At 36.6% G+C, this 17,419-nt stretch overlaps 1 protein-coding gene across 3 annotated transcripts in view; it reads left to right on the top strand.

Annotated features, from left to right (window-relative positions):
- The window catches only part of INO80 (INO80 complex subunit), a 124,045-nt gene that overhangs the window by 54,656 nt on the left and 51,970 nt on the right, over positions 1-17,419 (top strand). For all 3 annotated transcript variants that reach the window (XM_010847979.1, XM_010847980.1, XM_010847978.1), the window contains 9 exons: positions 346-488; positions 2,027-2,111; positions 3,011-3,128; positions 4,047-4,132; positions 6,745-6,912; positions 7,135-7,268; positions 8,330-8,397; positions 9,146-9,239; positions 10,003-10,174. In XM_010847979.1, the coding sequence (XP_010846281.1) occupies positions 346-488; positions 2,027-2,111; positions 3,011-3,128; positions 4,047-4,132; positions 6,745-6,912; positions 7,135-7,268; positions 8,330-8,397; positions 9,146-9,239; positions 10,003-10,174 (1,068 nt within the window). The remainder of the gene's footprint in view (positions 1-345; positions 489-2,026; positions 2,112-3,010; positions 3,129-4,046; positions 4,133-6,744; positions 6,913-7,134; positions 7,269-8,329; positions 8,398-9,145; positions 9,240-10,002; positions 10,175-17,419) is intronic.

Below are 17,419 nucleotides of genomic sequence, written 5' to 3'. Positions count from 1 at the left end.
TTCTCCAGTTGATTTGAATAATTTCTCTTACATAAAATCTTACATGTTTCTATGCAGATGTAATTTTTTTTCTTTTACAATGTTTTTCCTGTGATAGACAGTCAGCCAGGATTAAGAACTTTTCTCTTTAATAAGCTGATGACTACTTTTTAACAAAGTTTGTGATTAAGGTGACTACTTTAAAAACAATTATGCTTTAATTCACTACACATCTCCTACATGGGAGAAACATATCTTTAGGGCTATCTTAAACTTCTTGGCCTTAGGAAATACAGTCCATTCCTCATTGTCTTATTATGAATTGTTTAGGTTTCTCTTTTCACCCTTGCCCTCTTATATTTACAGAAGACTCTCTACACTCAGGATGCCCCCTTCCATGTGGTTATCACCAGTTACCAGCTGGTGGTACAGGATGTAAAGTATTTCCAGCGAGTCAAGTGGCAGTACATGGTATTGGATGAGGCTCAGGCACTCAAGAGTAGTTCCAGGTAATGCAAGTAATAGAAATAAAGTCTGTGGACTGAGGGCATACAGATACATAGATATGTGTCTGACATACGCACACAAGAATGAAGGTCAGAGAGAATTCAGAACGTGGTATCTGCATGAACCATGTATCTGACCAGAAGGCATAAATTCTTTTTTTGTATTTTCATGGAATATAAATATTAATATTTAGAGTGTGAGGATTTTTTTCAGCTTCTTCCTCCCCACTCAATAATTATGGCATTTTAACTGATTTTTGTTCTTGAAGGAAATTTTCTGTAGAGGAAGGGGTATCTGCCCTTTGCTTGAGGGATTACTTTACAGATCTTGGTAGGAAGCAGAATGTTAAATTCTGTGGATTATAGCTTCTACTATTTTATGCAGGTTATCCTAGTCCCTGGATGGTTATTAGACTCCCAAGAATCCTTTAATTGGAAGTTACATGTTTAAAGTGTTCTAATACCTTTTAGCTCCCAAACTGAATAGTAAATGAGTGCTTGGCTGTGAAGTGTTACTCAGTGGTATTAGACCTTGAATTTGATGGATTTTATTAACTCTTGGTGAATTCATAGGACTTTCTTAGAAGTCCATGTTAACTGGCAGAATAGTATTTTCCATGGACCTTTCCATTCTCTGAAGAGCATAATTTCCTCTTTCACTCTTTTGAAGTAGGGCATGCTTGTGGCCAGGAGCAGTAGATTCACTTTGTATTTCTTCTCACACCCTTTCTCATTTTCCATTGTTCCCTCCAGACTCACACTAGAAGCATATAGAATAATAATTTTAAAACTTTCTAGTATGCATTTTCAGTCCCTTAGTTGTGTCTGACTCTTTGCAACCCCATGAATTGTAGCCCACCAGGCTCCTTTGTCCATGGGATTTCCTAGGCAAGAATACAGAAATGGGTTGCCATTTCCTCCTCTAGGGGATCTTCCCAACCCAGGGATTGAACCTGTGACTCCTGGGTCTCCTCCATTGGCAGGCAGATTCTTTACCTCTCGTGCCACCAGTTATATGGTTTGTACCAACAAAACTGACCAAAGATAGTGAAGGACTTTATCAAGCCAGAACGGATCCTAGTCTACCTTTTTGGGCTTTCCTCCTGGCTCAGATCATAAAGAATCTGCCTACAATGTAGAAGACCTGGGTTCGACCCCTGGGTTGGGAAGATCCCCTGGAGAAGAGAATGGCTACTCACTCCAGTATTCTTGCCTGGAGAATTCCATGGACGGAGGAGCTTGCCAGGCTATAGTCCATGAGGTTGCAAACGATTGAATGACTAACACTTTCACTGCCTATTTGAGGACGTTTTAAAACTTTAATACCTTAATATCATGTTTTCAGTATAGAGAAGTCAATTCCTTTGAAATTTCCTATCCTCAGCTTTGTTGAATGATATTTTTCAATTGTGTTTATTATAGATTGCTTGAGTCTGAATGTTTGTTATTTTTTGAAAAGCATTTCTAGAAATAAGGGTTCTCAGTAGGACGAATAAAGATTTACTGCTAACTTGGAATTTATTGCTCATTTTACTGGACAGTGTTCGTTGGAAGATACTCCTGCAGTTTCAGTGTCGGAATCGGCTTTTGCTAACTGGAACCCCCATTCAGAACACCATGGCAGAGGTAGGCACTAGTAACAGATTGGAATTCTTTACCCAGGCCCACCCAGAGTGTTAACAGCTGTATACAACTTATAATCCCCCATGTAAAAGGAAGAATTTGCCCTATGTGGTTTTTTGTGGGGAGGTGCAGAGGAGGCATCATTCCTATTTTCTTATTCTCTGGCACAAGGCAAGTAAACTTCTTTATTCTTTGGTACTTATATAATAAATAATGATCACATTAAGAATGCTACTCATCTAATGCAGAGATATTTTTATACTAGGATGTTTATATACTAGTAATATACTAGTAATATTCTTTAACACTGAGATGAGCTAAAATTCTTTCTTATCATCTAAAATAGGAATCAGAAAACTTTCTATAAAGAATCTGATGGTAAATATTTAGACTTTATGGGCCATATAGTCACTGCACAGCTATTCAACCTTCCATTGTGATGTGAAAGCAGTCATAGATGATATATAAAAGAGTAGGTATGACTATGTTCCACTATAAAGTTTAATTTATAAAAGTAGATGGCAGACCAGACTAGGCACCACAAGTCATAATTTACTGATCCCTAATCTAGAGTTATTATTAGCAAGTTTTGCTACCTCAGACTGTGTTCAGTTGTGGAATGGATCTTTGTATAAATTTTAAAACTGTCTCACTGCAAAATCTGAGCAGGACTTTGAGACTTTGGGTGTGAAATTAATTGAAAAATACCACATTTTGCTACAGTGCCTTGTTAAAGTTGGTTGATGAGACATGTGCTTATACACTCTCACTTAGTCACACATACACATGCACCTAGACACAGGTAAACAGATCAAGTTCACTTGCTTTCTCTGAACTCATTATGTCTTCACATCCTGTCATTTTGTTGCTCTGTAGCTATTTTACTTTTCATTTGTTTCCAGCTCTGGGCTCTGTTGCATTTCATTATGCCAACGTTATTTGATTCACATGAGGAATTTAATGAATGGTTTTCCAAGGACATTGAGAGCCATGCCGAAAACAAATCTGCCATAGATGAGAGTGAGTACTTTTATGAATTTGCATTCTTGCTAGTGTAGGCAACATATAATTGGATATTTTCTTCTGTGTAAAGAATTTTCTTCTAGTGTGCATAAGAGGATCTGAGACAAAAGTTTTTTCTCTTTTAAAATAAATTTTTTTTCTTTTTTATGTGCTTTGTGTGTGTTTAAGAGTCAAAAAAGGACTTATCAATTGATGCTGCTGTAGTGTTGACTATTTACTCAAGGCAGAACAAGCAAAGTTCACATTTTGGCTTACAAAATCCTCATTTTCCACATAGATCCTAAAAAACTTTATATTCTTTGTGAAATGGGGTAAGACTTTTTGCCTGTAATAAAAACAAAATATTAGAAGGATAATTTTTGGTATTTTTTCTTTACATATTAGGATTTATTTCTTCTTTGAACATTTTTGAATTTTTATTATAAATTTTTTTGATCTCTTGACTAGTATCTTTTAAGAGAGTTGTGGAGTATTTATTACACAATGTGAAGTGATATCTACCATTAGAAAAGTCCTTAAGTAATTTCTTATTCTACATGTTGTTAATATGCTGACACACTTTGAAAAATGATTTTGGGGCAACACTAGGAGTCCCATATAGCTTGCATTAGACCTGTTTGAGAACCCTATTATTGATAAAATGTTCTTGAAACATTCTGAAGGTGAACTCTGATAAAAGTAAAGTCATCCTTATTGGTCTGAGTAAATGATAGCAAAACGCATTTGCCAGTTACTGTAGGAAGATGCTGTGGAAAGTTCAGATCCTTGGCTTCCTACCTGGGGAAAGATTGTTTCAGTCTTGCAAATAAATCATTATGCCATAGGCGTTCAGTGAGAGATGATCATGATATTTCTTTTGTTTGTGTTAAATTGATATAATGTATTATTTGTCTGGGGGGTCTCCTGCCATTTCAGATCAACTCTCTCGCTTACACATGATATTGAAGCCATTTATGCTGAGGAGAATCAAGAAGGATGTGGAAAATGAATTGTCTGACAAGGTAAGGAAAGTCAATCTTGTGAGTTTAGGACTTAATAAACACCAACTTAAGATTCCAGGGTAAAAAAAAAATTCCTTGGTAAATGTTCAGTTGAAGCGTAATTAGTTTGAGAGAAAACCTTTAAACTTGGGAGGGTCAGCATAGACTTAAGATGAGTCACATAATCAAGGCAAGTAATAGTTTTTTCTTTTTTGTTTTATACTTATTACAGAGAATTTGAAATATTATAAAAGAAAGAATAGTATAATGAATCCTCCATATAGCCTAAATGATCAACCCATGACCATTCTTCACCCCTTTAGATTATTCTGAAGCAGATCTTGAATGTCTTTTGTTTCATTTATAAATATTTTCATATGTATCTCTAAAAGATTTGGTGTTTTTTTAAAATATATAATCACATATCATTATCATCTCTACAAAAAAAAAAGAAGTTACTTCATTGCAGTATCACATACCCAGTTAGTTCTTAGATATCCCCAGTTGTCTTTGTGTATGCTTCTTTCTTTCTTTATCTTTTAAAGTCTTCACTTTTCGAGGTCAGGATCCAAACAAGGTTCATATGTAGTGTTTGGGTGATATGTCCCTTAGATATCTTTTAGGCCCACCCTTCTTTTTTCCCTTTTGCAATTCTTTGTTGGGGAAACTGGGTAGTTTGTCCACAGTTTTCCACATATCGAATTTTGCTCAATGCATCATTGTGGTGTTCTCTGACATGTTCCTCTGTCTCCTGTATTTCTGCAGACTGAGAGGTAGATTTAGAAGTATACTGTGCTTTGAGTTGTATTACTTTTTCTCATAAAGTCTATAATTGTGGTTCATAAATATCTTTTTTGAATTTTTCCCCGACCTCTGTAATTTTCTGTTATTGCTTGTGAATCCTCCCAATATTCTCCTTTTGTCTTTTTTTTTCCTCCCAGTTCTTACTCCTTTGGAGTATTTTCCTGCCTCACATAGATTACACCTGTTTCTCATAGTTCTCCTGTCTATATAAAAGGCATCTTTCCAGGTTCTTGATAACGTCAGGTGGTTCTCACTGTCACTGCCAGAGGCTGGATCATTGTGAAATTTAGTAACTCTCTTACAGGATTGTGGTGGTGACATACACCTTCAAAGAGAGGGAAAGAAGTGTACCGTTGTTTTATTCCTTTAAAAAAAACTATATGGCTGTTTTGTGAAACTGGTTGATTTTGCCTAAATAGAAGTATCACACAGATGTACCTGATAGAAAATACTTCATTAAAGAAAAATAGATCTTTGAGGCTTTTATATCAGAAACAGCTTAAAAACAATAGCAGCATCATAATGTCTCTTATTTAGTGGTTATTAGCGAGGTGATCAGAAGATGTGTGGTTGTAAACTACTGTGTGTATTATAAATTTCTTAAACATCAGCAATGTTTCTAATCTATGAATTAAATAATATATATGTTGTTGAACTATTACTCTCTGCAAGCAGCTGATATGTAGAGATGCAGCTTCTAGATTCTATTCAGACTTCCCAGGGAGATGAATATATAGATAGCTGGTTCTGTATCATAGGATATACAGTGATGATCTATGTGAAGTATAATGGGAACACAGAAAGGGGATAGTTCTGTTAGTGAAGGTTAGAGAAGGCATCAAAACAGAGATGACATGTGAGCTAGATCTGGAATAATGAGTTGGCTTTTACCAGGAAATATGGTGGGAAGTGGGTGCTAAACAACAAGAATGAACAAAGGTAAGTCAATACTCAAATAGGCAGCGTGTGTGGCAAACATTATTCAGACTGTTGTTGCTAAGAAATACAGGAGAACATCATGAGATTGGGACAGTACAGACTATGGGAGGCCTCTGCCTACAGGAGAATTTGTAATATTTTACCATAGGCAGTAACTTACATTGAAGGTTTTCCTGCACTTGGGTACTTTAGAAGACTTGCATGGAAGGTTTCTTGGAACCAGGAGAGATTGGGGCAGGAAGCTCCCATAGTAATAGCAGTCTAAGTTAGATATGGTGAGATTCTGTGGTATGTCAGAGTGGTTAGAGAAAAATTTCCAGGTTGAGTTGAGGAACTTAGAAAATGATAGAACACGGGGTATGAAAGAGAAGAGATCAGAGCTGACTTTTTGACTTTGAAGTTTCTTTTTGGGCAACTTAGTAAATGACAATGCTGTTAATCAAGTAAATTGTGAAAGAGAAATTTTTTTTCTCATAGATCAGAAATGCAATTGCTACAGACTGTTTGAGTAATACTATTTTAGTAGGTAGTTAGAAGTATGGGGCTTAGGGGTGTTTGGAAATATATTTTTGCAAGTTACTGTGATTGATGGTAGGTGGTGCTATTAGAAATGGAAGAGGTTGCCCATGGACAGCATGTAGAGTGAGTGACAAGGGAAGAGGATCAAGAAAAGCTCATATTCTGGATAGTTAGCCACATCATAGGTTTATAGAGATACTGAGTTTCTTGAATTAGCCATATCACAAGTTTATAGAGATACTGAGTTTAAGATATGTATACTGTTCTCTTTCTAACCATAATCTGCCTTGCATGAGTTTCCAAATTTATGGTAATACTGAGCTTTCTTACAAACTGTTTTTCAAAATATAAATGTCCTTATTGATTTTTAGATTGAGATTCTAATGTATTGCCAACTAACCAGCCGACAGAAACTGCTGTATCAGGCACTGAAGAACAAAATTTCCATTGAAGATTTATTGCAGTCTTCTATGGGCTCTACCCAGCAAGCACAGACAACCACCAGCAGCCTCATGAATCTAGTCATGCAGTTTAGGAAGGTAAGAGCTTAGGTTAGCTGCCCTAGAGTTGTCTTTATTAACCCACTTCAGGGAAGAGGCTCTAGCTAGCCTTGATGCCAAATAAACAAAGGCTGTTAAAGAATGAGAATGGGAATATATATATTTATAAAGGTAAATATGCAGGGTTTAGGATTCCCCCGTTGCTTCATAGTGATGTCTGCACGTGACACCCTATTGTCTTATCATTTCCCTTTCTCTTAGGTATGTAATCACCCAGAATTATTTGAACGACAAGAAACTTGGTCTCCATTTCATATTTCCCTAAAGCCATACCAGATTTCAAAGTTTATCTACCGTCATGGACAGATCAGGGTCTTCAACCATTCACGAGACAGGTGAGCACATATTAATATCTATTTGCTCTAAGAGTGCTTTTGTAATTTGGGGTTTTGTGGCTTAGTAGATAAACTTAATTGAGAGTGAGTTCCACAACAGCGAGGTATTTAAGCAGTGGGTGGACAACTGTTTGTTGAGGGATCTAGTGATAGGGTCTGTGTACTATCAAGAGTTTAACTGGATGACCTGAAAGGCCCTAACTACTTGCAGTTCCCTTTCTGAATGAGGAATGTACATGTGTGCAAACATGTACTTGTACCAACAGAGATCAACAAATATCTCTAAGTATTGAAATTGCTTTGTAGTGGCTTATTTCACACTTGTAATAGCACTTGTGGAAAAACAGATTTGATTTCAAATTTACCTTTTTCCCAGAATCAGCAATGATAGATTTGGTTAAAAAAATGAAGTGTTGTTAATGGTAATATGCTGGAAACCACTTCCATTCAGAAAATAGGTGTGTAGGTCCATTCTTCACCTCTGCATGCAGAATCAGTTAGAAAATAATGATTTTATTTTGAAAATTTAACAATTGCTTTTGAATTTTTTAAACAAATTCCCAAAAGAGTCTTGCATACACTTGCACTTGAGAACCATAGATTTAGAAAGCTCTTTCTGTATAGAAACTATATAAACAATATTATCAAAATAATCATCAACAACATTACTAACATTACTGAAACTGAGACAGATTTCTTGGGTTTAATTTTAGAATTCTTTGTGATAGCTCCAGGCTAATACTTTACATGGGCAAGGGGATTAACAGAACAGGGTTGTAGTGGTTTTTGTTTAATATAGTGTATGGCAACTTCCAGTGCTGGAGTTGTGTTTCTGGAAATGTGAAATAAAATGAGACCGCTTTGAACTTGTATTATCATCTACTACCTTTAGTAAATATTTAGTATTTTATATGGTATCATTTTTGCCTGGCAACAAAATTCTCAAAAGTATAAACAGTTTTAAACCTTCAAAGATTCTTTTAGTTTGGAGCCTCCAGTTTAGTTAACTTTCTGATATTTATATTTGGGTTTGGATTTATTTTATTTTACTTACTTTACAGGTGGTTAAGGGTTCTTCTTTCTCCATTTGCACCAGACTATATCCAACAGTCTCTCTTTCACAGAAAAGGTAGGTGTTTTGGTCTTTGAGAAGGAAAGTATGCCAAGGATTTATCAGGATGTTCTTTGTTTTGCTGAGTTGTAACTAATAGTGGCTTTGCCTGAATGCTAGGCTTTTGTTTATAGTCTTGATAAGATTTAAATAAGTTAGTTGTCTTCATCTGTAGACGCTAGTAAGCTTTGTGGTTATAACAGAAAGCATAAAAAAATTTTTTTTTAATTTCTTTCCGTTTCAGTTGACCTTCCATCTTTATTTTATATCTGTCTCATAAAAATGTCTTACACCCTTGAATAAAGGTATGATAGAGACAGTGCAGGGTCTTAGTTTGATTCTTTGATTAGTTTGATTCTTTAGGTCCCTGCTGCTTAGTCTAAAGAAAGGAACCTGCTCAACTTTGAGCATTGTCCAAAGTATTGAGGCAGAAGTTCAGAATTCTTCACCTCTGTGCTTTCCTTTTCTTTTCCTTTTCCTGGCACAATAAAAAGAGGAAGGCAGTTAGCCAAGGATCCGAAACCCCAGAGGTAACTGATGAGCCAACTCCACTCTGGCTCATATATGTCATATCTCATACGTCTGCCTCTCTTACTTGTGATTGTGGTACAAAAATATGACACTCTGTATTCTGTCAAAGTGGCTGTATTGGAACCTTTAGAATAGTTTTAAATTCTTAAGTCAAAATTCAGCAGTTCAGCAGGCTTTAGTTGAGTGTTGTCTCTTGGTTTTCTGTTGGGTTTCACTTTGTTCTTTGATATTCCAGGTGTTAATGAAGAAAGCTGTTTCTCTTTCCTTCGCTTTATTGATGTATCTCCAGCTGAAATGGCAAACCTCATGCTTCAGGGACTTTTAGCCAGGTGAGAAGTTTGTTCATTGTTTGATGAGAGAACAGTTGAGAATAAATAGGGGCAAATGTTGAATACTGTGAAATTAAATATTTAGTATTATATGATCTTACAGAGCATCTCATTCTTTTTGTATTAAGAATTAAAGTTTTATAAGGAAGTCATAACTTTCTTTTGAAAATTTAATAATTGTACAATGCTTCATGCTATACCTTAAATAAAAACTGTTTAGGTTCTTCTCCCAAATGCTATCAGAAGGTCTTCAAGTCTTAATTTCTAGGTAGAAATTTGTTTTATTTGTTTGTTCAGGGCAAATGATGGCTGATGATTCCTTTACTTAGTAGGGATTGTAGCGTAACCTGCCTTATGTATTCTGGGAAACTTAGTTCTCTGTTCTTATTCTTTGGAATAATGGCTTTTACTTAATTTACTGCTTTGTATTATATTTGTGTAAAAAATAATGACCTCATTAGGAGAGGCTTATCTCCTTTATAAGAGGATGTTTTTATAAAGGTTTTGCGATAAGAGTTGAATATTCCTTAACACTAATAGGAGCTTTACGGAGGATTTTCGTTTTCATAGTAGCAAACCCAATTCATGCCAAAGGTAGAATTTATAGAACAAAAGTATGAACCGACTTTGAAAGAACTGTGTCTAAAATGCCCAAGATTGACAGAAGAGACAGTTAATGAGAGACAAGGTTCCTCGCTGCTATGAACTACCCTCAAACCTCCATGGAGCACTGAATAAGCATGTCTGCTGTGGTTTGTTTCAGATGGTTAGCTCTTTTCCTGTCTCTGAAAGCCTCCTACAGGCTCCATCAGCTGCGCTCCTGGGGAGAGCCGGAAGGGGAGAGCCAGGAGAAATATCTGAGAAACAAGGATTTCCTTCTTGGGGTTAATTTTCCACTCTCCTTTCCCAACCTTTCCAGCTGCCCTTTGTTAAAGGTAAGCAATTATTTCAGCATCAGTTATCTGTGTAATACTCCCTTCCCTTTTCTTTCAATCAATAAAAGTAATAAAGTAAAAGATGACCTGAAGCGGCCAAAAAAAGTTCCCAGAGGAGTGAGAGCAGAGTATTGTTACAATTTATTACATACAACTTAATAGACATTTTATGTGTGTATACAGTATATGTATTTATATTTTAATATATATTTTATACATAACTTTACTGGGAAGTACACATATTTTAAAGTACACATTTAAAATATATGAATTTACACTTGTGTATGCATTTGTGTAACAACTATCTAGATTAAGGTATAGAATATTTCCAGCACCCAGAAGTCTTCTCTTATACTTCTTCCCATTTGAAACCTCAAGTTCAGAACCGACCACCAAAAAAAAGATATTCTTTTTTAATGCCGTGAAGTAGTCCATTGCCTGTTTCTAATCATAGTTTATTAGTCTAATGTTGGTGGATATTTAGGTTGGTTCCAGTTTGGGGCTATTATGAATAAAAGTGCTATACATATTCGTGTACATGTCTTTTGATGAATGCAAGCACTAATTTCTTTGGCGTTTATATCCAGGAGTGGGATTGCTGTATCATCACACATATGTATGTTTAGATTTAGTACCCATTGCCAATGAGGGTGAAAGAGGAAAGTGGAAAAACTGGCTTAAAACTCAAGATTCAAAAAACTAGGATCATGGCCTCCATCACTTCGTGACAAATAAGTGGAAGCGGTGACAAGTTTTATTTTCTTAGGCTCCAAAATCACTGCGGATGATGATTGCAGCCATGAAATTAAAACACTTGATCCTTGGAAAGAAAGCTGTAAGAAACCTAGACAGTGTATCAAAAAGCCAAGATGTCACTTGGCTGGCAAAGGTTCTTATAGTCAAAGCTCTGGTTTTCCCAGTAGTCTTGTGAGAGTTGGACCATAAAGAAGGCTGAGCACCAGAGAATTGATGCTTTGAAATATGGAGCTGGAGAAGATTCTTGAATCCCTTGGATTGCAAGGAGATCAAACCAATTGTTCCTAAAGGAAATCAATTCTGAATATTCATTGGAAGGACTGATGTTGAAGCTGAAGCTCCAGTTTTTGACCACCTGATGCAAACAGCTGATTCACTGGAAAAGACCCTGAAGCTGGGAAAGATTGAAGGCAAAAGGAGAAGAGGGTGGCAGAGGATGAGATGGATGGATAGAATCACCAACTCACTGGACATGAATTTGAGCAAACTCAAGGAGATAGTGAAGGACAGGGAAGCCTGGCGTACTGAAGTCCATGGGGTCACAAAGAGCCAGACACGACTTAGTGACTGAACAACAACCCATTGCCACATATTTTTCCAAAATGGTATTACAAGGTTAAAGTCCCACCAACAGTGTGAGAGATTTACTGTTCATCTTCCTTGCCTACTCCTGGTACTGTCAGTTCATTTTTTGAATTTGTGATTTTCAGTTTCATCTCCATGGAAAATAATGATGTTGAACACTTTTTCATGTAATTGTTCACCTTTATATAGGTAAGGGAGAAAGGTAAGGGAGAAAGTGATAGGTGATAGGTGCAGGTTCAGATCATGTGGGACCTTATAAGTTAATGCTAAGGATCTGTGTATTATTCTGAATGAAATGGATAATGCTGGAGAATTTTGAGAAGCGATTTGTATGTTTATTTTATAGTACTTTAACGAGATTAAAAGTTTAAAAGGTAGAAATTTTCTTTGTATCCTCTAGAAAATGTAAGGGGTCGTCAGTCACACAGCCTACAGAATGTAGGCTGTTCTTTGGCTGTATCTATTATTTGCCTGCTGTCCACTGAAGAACCCGTGTGGTTTCTTTTTCTTCTGTTTCCCAGTTTCTTTCTCAAGTGTTGCTCCATGTACTTTTTTGGATTCCGAAGATAAGATCAGTAATGCAGAAGGAGCATAGAATTGGGTTCCAATTCTGTTTGGAATAATATAGTCAGTGGTGGCAAGGTGACTTCCTTCTAGTAAATACTGCTATGTTTGGTAGACAGTTGCTTAACCTCTTGTAGTCTGATTTCCTTACATTTGATACTGTGTATTGCTAAAGATACAAATTTTTTTTACTAGTTTTATTTTTGATACAGAAAGCACCATTGCCCCTGGGATTTTGTTGTGCCCTATTATGTCAATGCTTCAATCTTACGTAACACTGAAAGAGATGTGTCAGTTATTTGTATTCTTCTGCTTTCTGAAAATAGAGTAGTGTGTTCAAAGCACCTGTTCCGTGCTGTCCTTCAGTCAGTTAATTTCTTGAGAAATTTAGATGTGGGCAGCATGCTTTATGTGAAATTGGTTTTTCCAAAGTTAGATTCACTTCCATTTCTTCTTCTTTACTTTTATTTCATGTTGTAGGTAGACATTTGCTTTTGTAGTAGCTTAGCATGTAGAACTGAGTTACTGAGCCACAGGTAGCTGAAAGCTAATCATGGATGTGTAGAGATGCTGTTCTGCTTTGGCTCTCGTCATCCTTATCTCCAACATACATATGTTGAAATATCAACCAGGCAGTGTATCTTGCCAGAGTTGGTTGATATATCTTTTCTAAGAAATACTTGCTTTCAATTAAGTAGAATGATTTTTACATGATACCTAGCCTTAAAGGTTAGACTGGGTTCTGATTGAACAATCATTTTGTTGACACTCCATGTGTAACAATTAATAAAGCCCATTATAACTGTGGCTTTTTCAGTCTGGCCATGACTCACAAGAATATTTTATACTACCTGTAGTTATGCAAGAATCAAGACTAGGTGAATAGAATCACCATGTAGAAAGATTCTGGATCATTCTGTGTAATAGTAAGGAAAGAAGCTGACATTTTGGGACTAAGGAAGGGTCTTACTTTCTGAATGTGAAAGAGACCGTCAGAAATTACTCAGAGAGCAGTACGCATATTTCATTGCAGAGTTACTCTGACATGTAGTTTATGATCAACTACTACTGATGACTGTCTTAGTCTATTTTGGCATGTACCTGTTATATTCCTTCTATTCAAAAATCATATAAAGTTAAGTAATTTTGAAAAAACAAAAAACCTGATTCAAACCTGAGCAGATAGTTTATTATGGAAACTCTCCCCTAAGAGTGGCTTTGCTAGAATATGCCTCTCACCACTGTCATGCTGCTTCTCACACTGATTTCTCCAAACCAAGTTTTTCTTATTCAAGAAATATTTTTTTAGAGAACATGACATTGCCTATTTTGCAAGAAGAGTAGAGAAAGAAATTTTGACTACTTAATTCTTTAAAACAGATTTCCAAAGTTTATTAGTTAAGAGTATAGAGTAAAAGCTAAAACTTAAGATGCATGACATTTTAGTGTACATACATATATGAAAAACACACTTCCTCTAATCCTGCCAGTTTACAGTTTTTTACAAAAAATGAGTCTTTCTTTGGGGTGGGGGGAAGGTAACTTGTCAAGTATGGACAACAGTGGCGAGACTTAAGTCTAATAATTATCTGTCTTGATGATGTTTGGATTTGTAGATAGGATTTAAATACAAGGTCTTGGGTTCCTTTTATTTATTTGTGGCTGCACCAGGTCTTAGTTGTCATATGTGGGATCTATCGTTGTGGCGCATGGACTTCTCTCTAGTTGTGGCACGAGGGCTTAGTTGCCCCATAGCATGTGGGATCCTAGTTCCCCGACCAGGGATCAAGCCTGTCTTCTACATTGAAAGGTGGATTCTTCACCACCACCAGGAAAGTCCCTTGTCTTGAATTCTTTTTGTCCTTTCTGTGTGATAAATTCATCATGTATGTGCTTTGTGCCTTTTCCTGATGTGACTTGTTTGTTGTCATTGAGATCTACAAAAAAATTCCGGCATTATTAATACAGTTTACAAATCCTCTGAAAGATCCTTTGCTTATACAGGGATGCTACTACTGTGGAATCAGAGAAAAATTTTATCTTCACAGGAAGCAAATTTATAACTGTGCTTACCAGTTTCAGCATATATCCTGAAAATATACCTTGAAAGGTATTTGCTGTCATTCCTATGGTGAATTAGAACTTCCGGAAGGACAAGAAAAGTCCTGAAAGATTAGAAAAAGACTGACATGTAATTGTGGGTCGTTAAAGCTTGAGAGGGCAGGAAGTACCCTAGTCAATGATTAGAGAGTTAAACTTTTTTTCTAATGATATTAATTAATAACCATTTGAATTCATGAACCTAAGAAGTAGCTAAGTTGATCCTGAAGATATGACTGTTTGCTTTCCATTAGTAGATAACAGGCCCAGGTGATTAGAGAAACAGGAAGAAATAATAGGTATAATATATTAAAAATCATAGCCTTTCTCTTGTTGCCTTGGCTATCCTAGAGATATTAACATACATATAGGAAAGTGCACAAGTCATGTGACAGTGCCTTGTCTGCTCATTCTAGTCCTTGTATATGATAGTATCTCACTGTGGCTTTAAATTACATTTCCCTTGTGAATAATGATATTGAATACCTTTTCTGATGCTCACTGGCCATTTGGATAACCTCCTTGGTGAAATGCTTCTTCAAACACTTGCTTATTTTTCTTTGTTCTACCTATTACTTACTTTTTCACTCTCAGTACTATCCTCTGTTGAATTGTTAGCATTTTTTGTATCTTGTGAAAGAAATCTTTGTCTTTATTGAGGTCGTGAAGATTATTCTGTTTTTCTCCAAAAATTTTTTTTATTTACTGTTCAAATCTACAAGAAACTGTGTTTTTAGCGTATGTTATGGGTTGTCATTTTTTTTTTTTTACTTATCATAGATATCCATATCCATTTGACCCAACTTCTTTTGTTGAAAAGCCTATCCTTGTTGCACTACAGCTTCACTTTTGTCAAACAGGTGGCTGTATATGTGTAGGTCTATTTCTTATCATGTTCTGTTCTATTAGTCCATTAGTCTGTCCTTGACCAGTACCAATTATCTTAATAATTCTTGCTCCATGATAAGACTTGAAACTGGTAGCACAGGTCCTCTGTCTTTGGTTTTCTTCAGTATTGCCTTTACTGTTCTCGGCCCTTTGCATTTTCATGTAAATTTAGAATCCTCTCATCTGTCTTAGTTTAAACTCTTTCCAGCAATACTGCTAGCCTCATGTGTCTTGATTGTGCCCCCTTGTTATTAAAACATTTTTATCTAGTACCTGTGTATTATTTCATTTAAAATGATATACAAATAACATATTAATATTATGTACATTGTGAAGCTTGCTGTAATTTCTCTGGAGACCATTGACCTAGACAGCAAAAGATGCCTAATTGAGTAAGAAATGTTAATAGAGGAGAGAACTGTTTACAGGAGAAAGTACTCCTTTTTTTGTTTCCCACGCACTCTTCACCCTTTCTCTCCTGATGTTTTCACTTGCTTGATCCCAAGGGCCAATGAGATTGAGCATTCGAATGGATCCATTATTTGTATGTGTATCAGAAGAGCTTGTTGATTGAAAGAATCTCCAGGGGTGGAATGTGATCTTGGCTTAAGGTTGGGTTTTTCTAATGCTTCTTCAGAGTAGTCTTCCCCAATGGCAGTCTACTCCTACAAAGAGAAAGTACTGTAATTAATGTGGTTTTTGAACCTGTCATGCATCAGTGCCTGTTGTGGGCGAGGTGTGTTAACAATCATAGTCTCTATTTTCTAGTTTGAAAAATCATTCATGCATATAGTAAAAAGACATGCACAAAATTAAAAGGAATTTAGAAATAAAAAAATGAGTCAAGATCAGCGTTGAAGACATAATTACACTGCCAAAATAATAGTAGATGACTAGTGGTAAAGTTCAGGATGGAAGATCACTTTAGGTTAAAATGGACAAAAAAATACTCTTTTATAGAAATGGTATGGTTTAAAATTGGATCTTGAGTGGTAGGGACCTGGATAGGAGGAGGAATATTCCAAGTTAAAGATTTGAGCCAAAATAAAGAGCAGTGGTGAGAAAAAAGGCTGGATAAGTAAGTCACCTTTCTTCCAAGGGAATCTTTGAATGCCAGTCTATTGGGATGTAGATGTTAAACCAGGAGTTTCAACCTTTTTGGCTCACCTTCTCCAGTAGATGCTACAGTTGTAATCCTGGGGGGATAAAGTTTTGGTGGCTACTATCAAGCTTTGGGAAGGAATAATCTGGTAGTCGGTTTTAGGAAGGCTGTTAAATCACATGTCATTACAGCTCATCAGTGGAGATCTCTGCCACTGGTATTTGATGACTGATCTTAAGATTATGACAACAGGTAAGATTGGACATGGGGATCTGTGATGAGGAGAGTATTAAACTAAAGTTCCAGGTGAACACTTAAGAGTGAGATTAGGAGCTCCTTGATATTATGAGTGCAGGTAGAATAGAGAAGGCCCAGGTGCAGGGATTTACAAGGAGGGAGATTCTGGTTAGGAAGTGGGTAATGAAGTATGACAATTAAAAAGAATAGGAACACCTTGCAGGAGAGTCTGTTAGATTAAAGCTGAGGTTTGTAAGAGAAAGGAGACTCAGATTTGAAGATGAAAAAGGAAGAAGGCAGTTCAAAGGGAAATCAAACATATAAGAAAGATTGATAAAGGATGCGAAAGTGATTAACTGTCCTTTTTACATGGTAGAGAACCAGTGTTCAGGTGGGCACTCTTTAATTAATAGAAAGCTACTTCTCAAATACAAAGAATATTTTACAAGATCCTGAAAGACTGAAACCAAGCTGAACATTAACAAAAAATGCTATTAAATAATTCTGCCATTTTTGGTGGACTTCCCTGTTGGTCCAGTGGTTATGACTCTGTCTTCCAATGGAGGGGGTGAATCCCTGGTTGCAGAACTACAATCCACATGCCAAGTGGCATAGCCAAAGGAAAAAAATAGCTCAGTTCTGTCTTTTTTTTTTTGGCTGTGCCAGGTCATAGTTGCAGCACTCAGGATCTTCGATCTTTGTTGCAGGTGTGGGATCCTCAGGTGCAACATGTGAACTCTTTGCTGTGGCATGTGGGATCTAGCGGAGAAGGCAATGGCACCCCACTCCAGTACTCTTGCCTGGAAAATCCCATGGACGGAGGAGCCTAGTAGGCTCCAGTCCATGGGGTCGCTAAGAGTTGGGCAGGACTGAGCGACTTCACTTTCACTTTTCACTTTCGTGCATTGGAGAAGGAAATGGCAACCCACTCCAGTATTCTTGCCTGGAGAATCCCAGGGACAGGGGAGCCTGGTGGGCTGCCATCTATGGTGTCGCACAGAGTTGGACATGAC

Source organism: Bison bison, unplaced genomic scaffold (assembly GCF_000754665.1).
Source record: "Bison bison bison isolate TAMUID 2011002044 unplaced genomic scaffold, Bison_UMD1.0 scf7180017864259, whole genome shotgun sequence".
NCBI classification, from domain to species: domain Eukaryota; kingdom Metazoa; phylum Chordata; class Mammalia; order Artiodactyla; family Bovidae; genus Bison; species Bison bison.
This window is presented reverse-complemented; position numbering and strand designations above follow the sequence as displayed.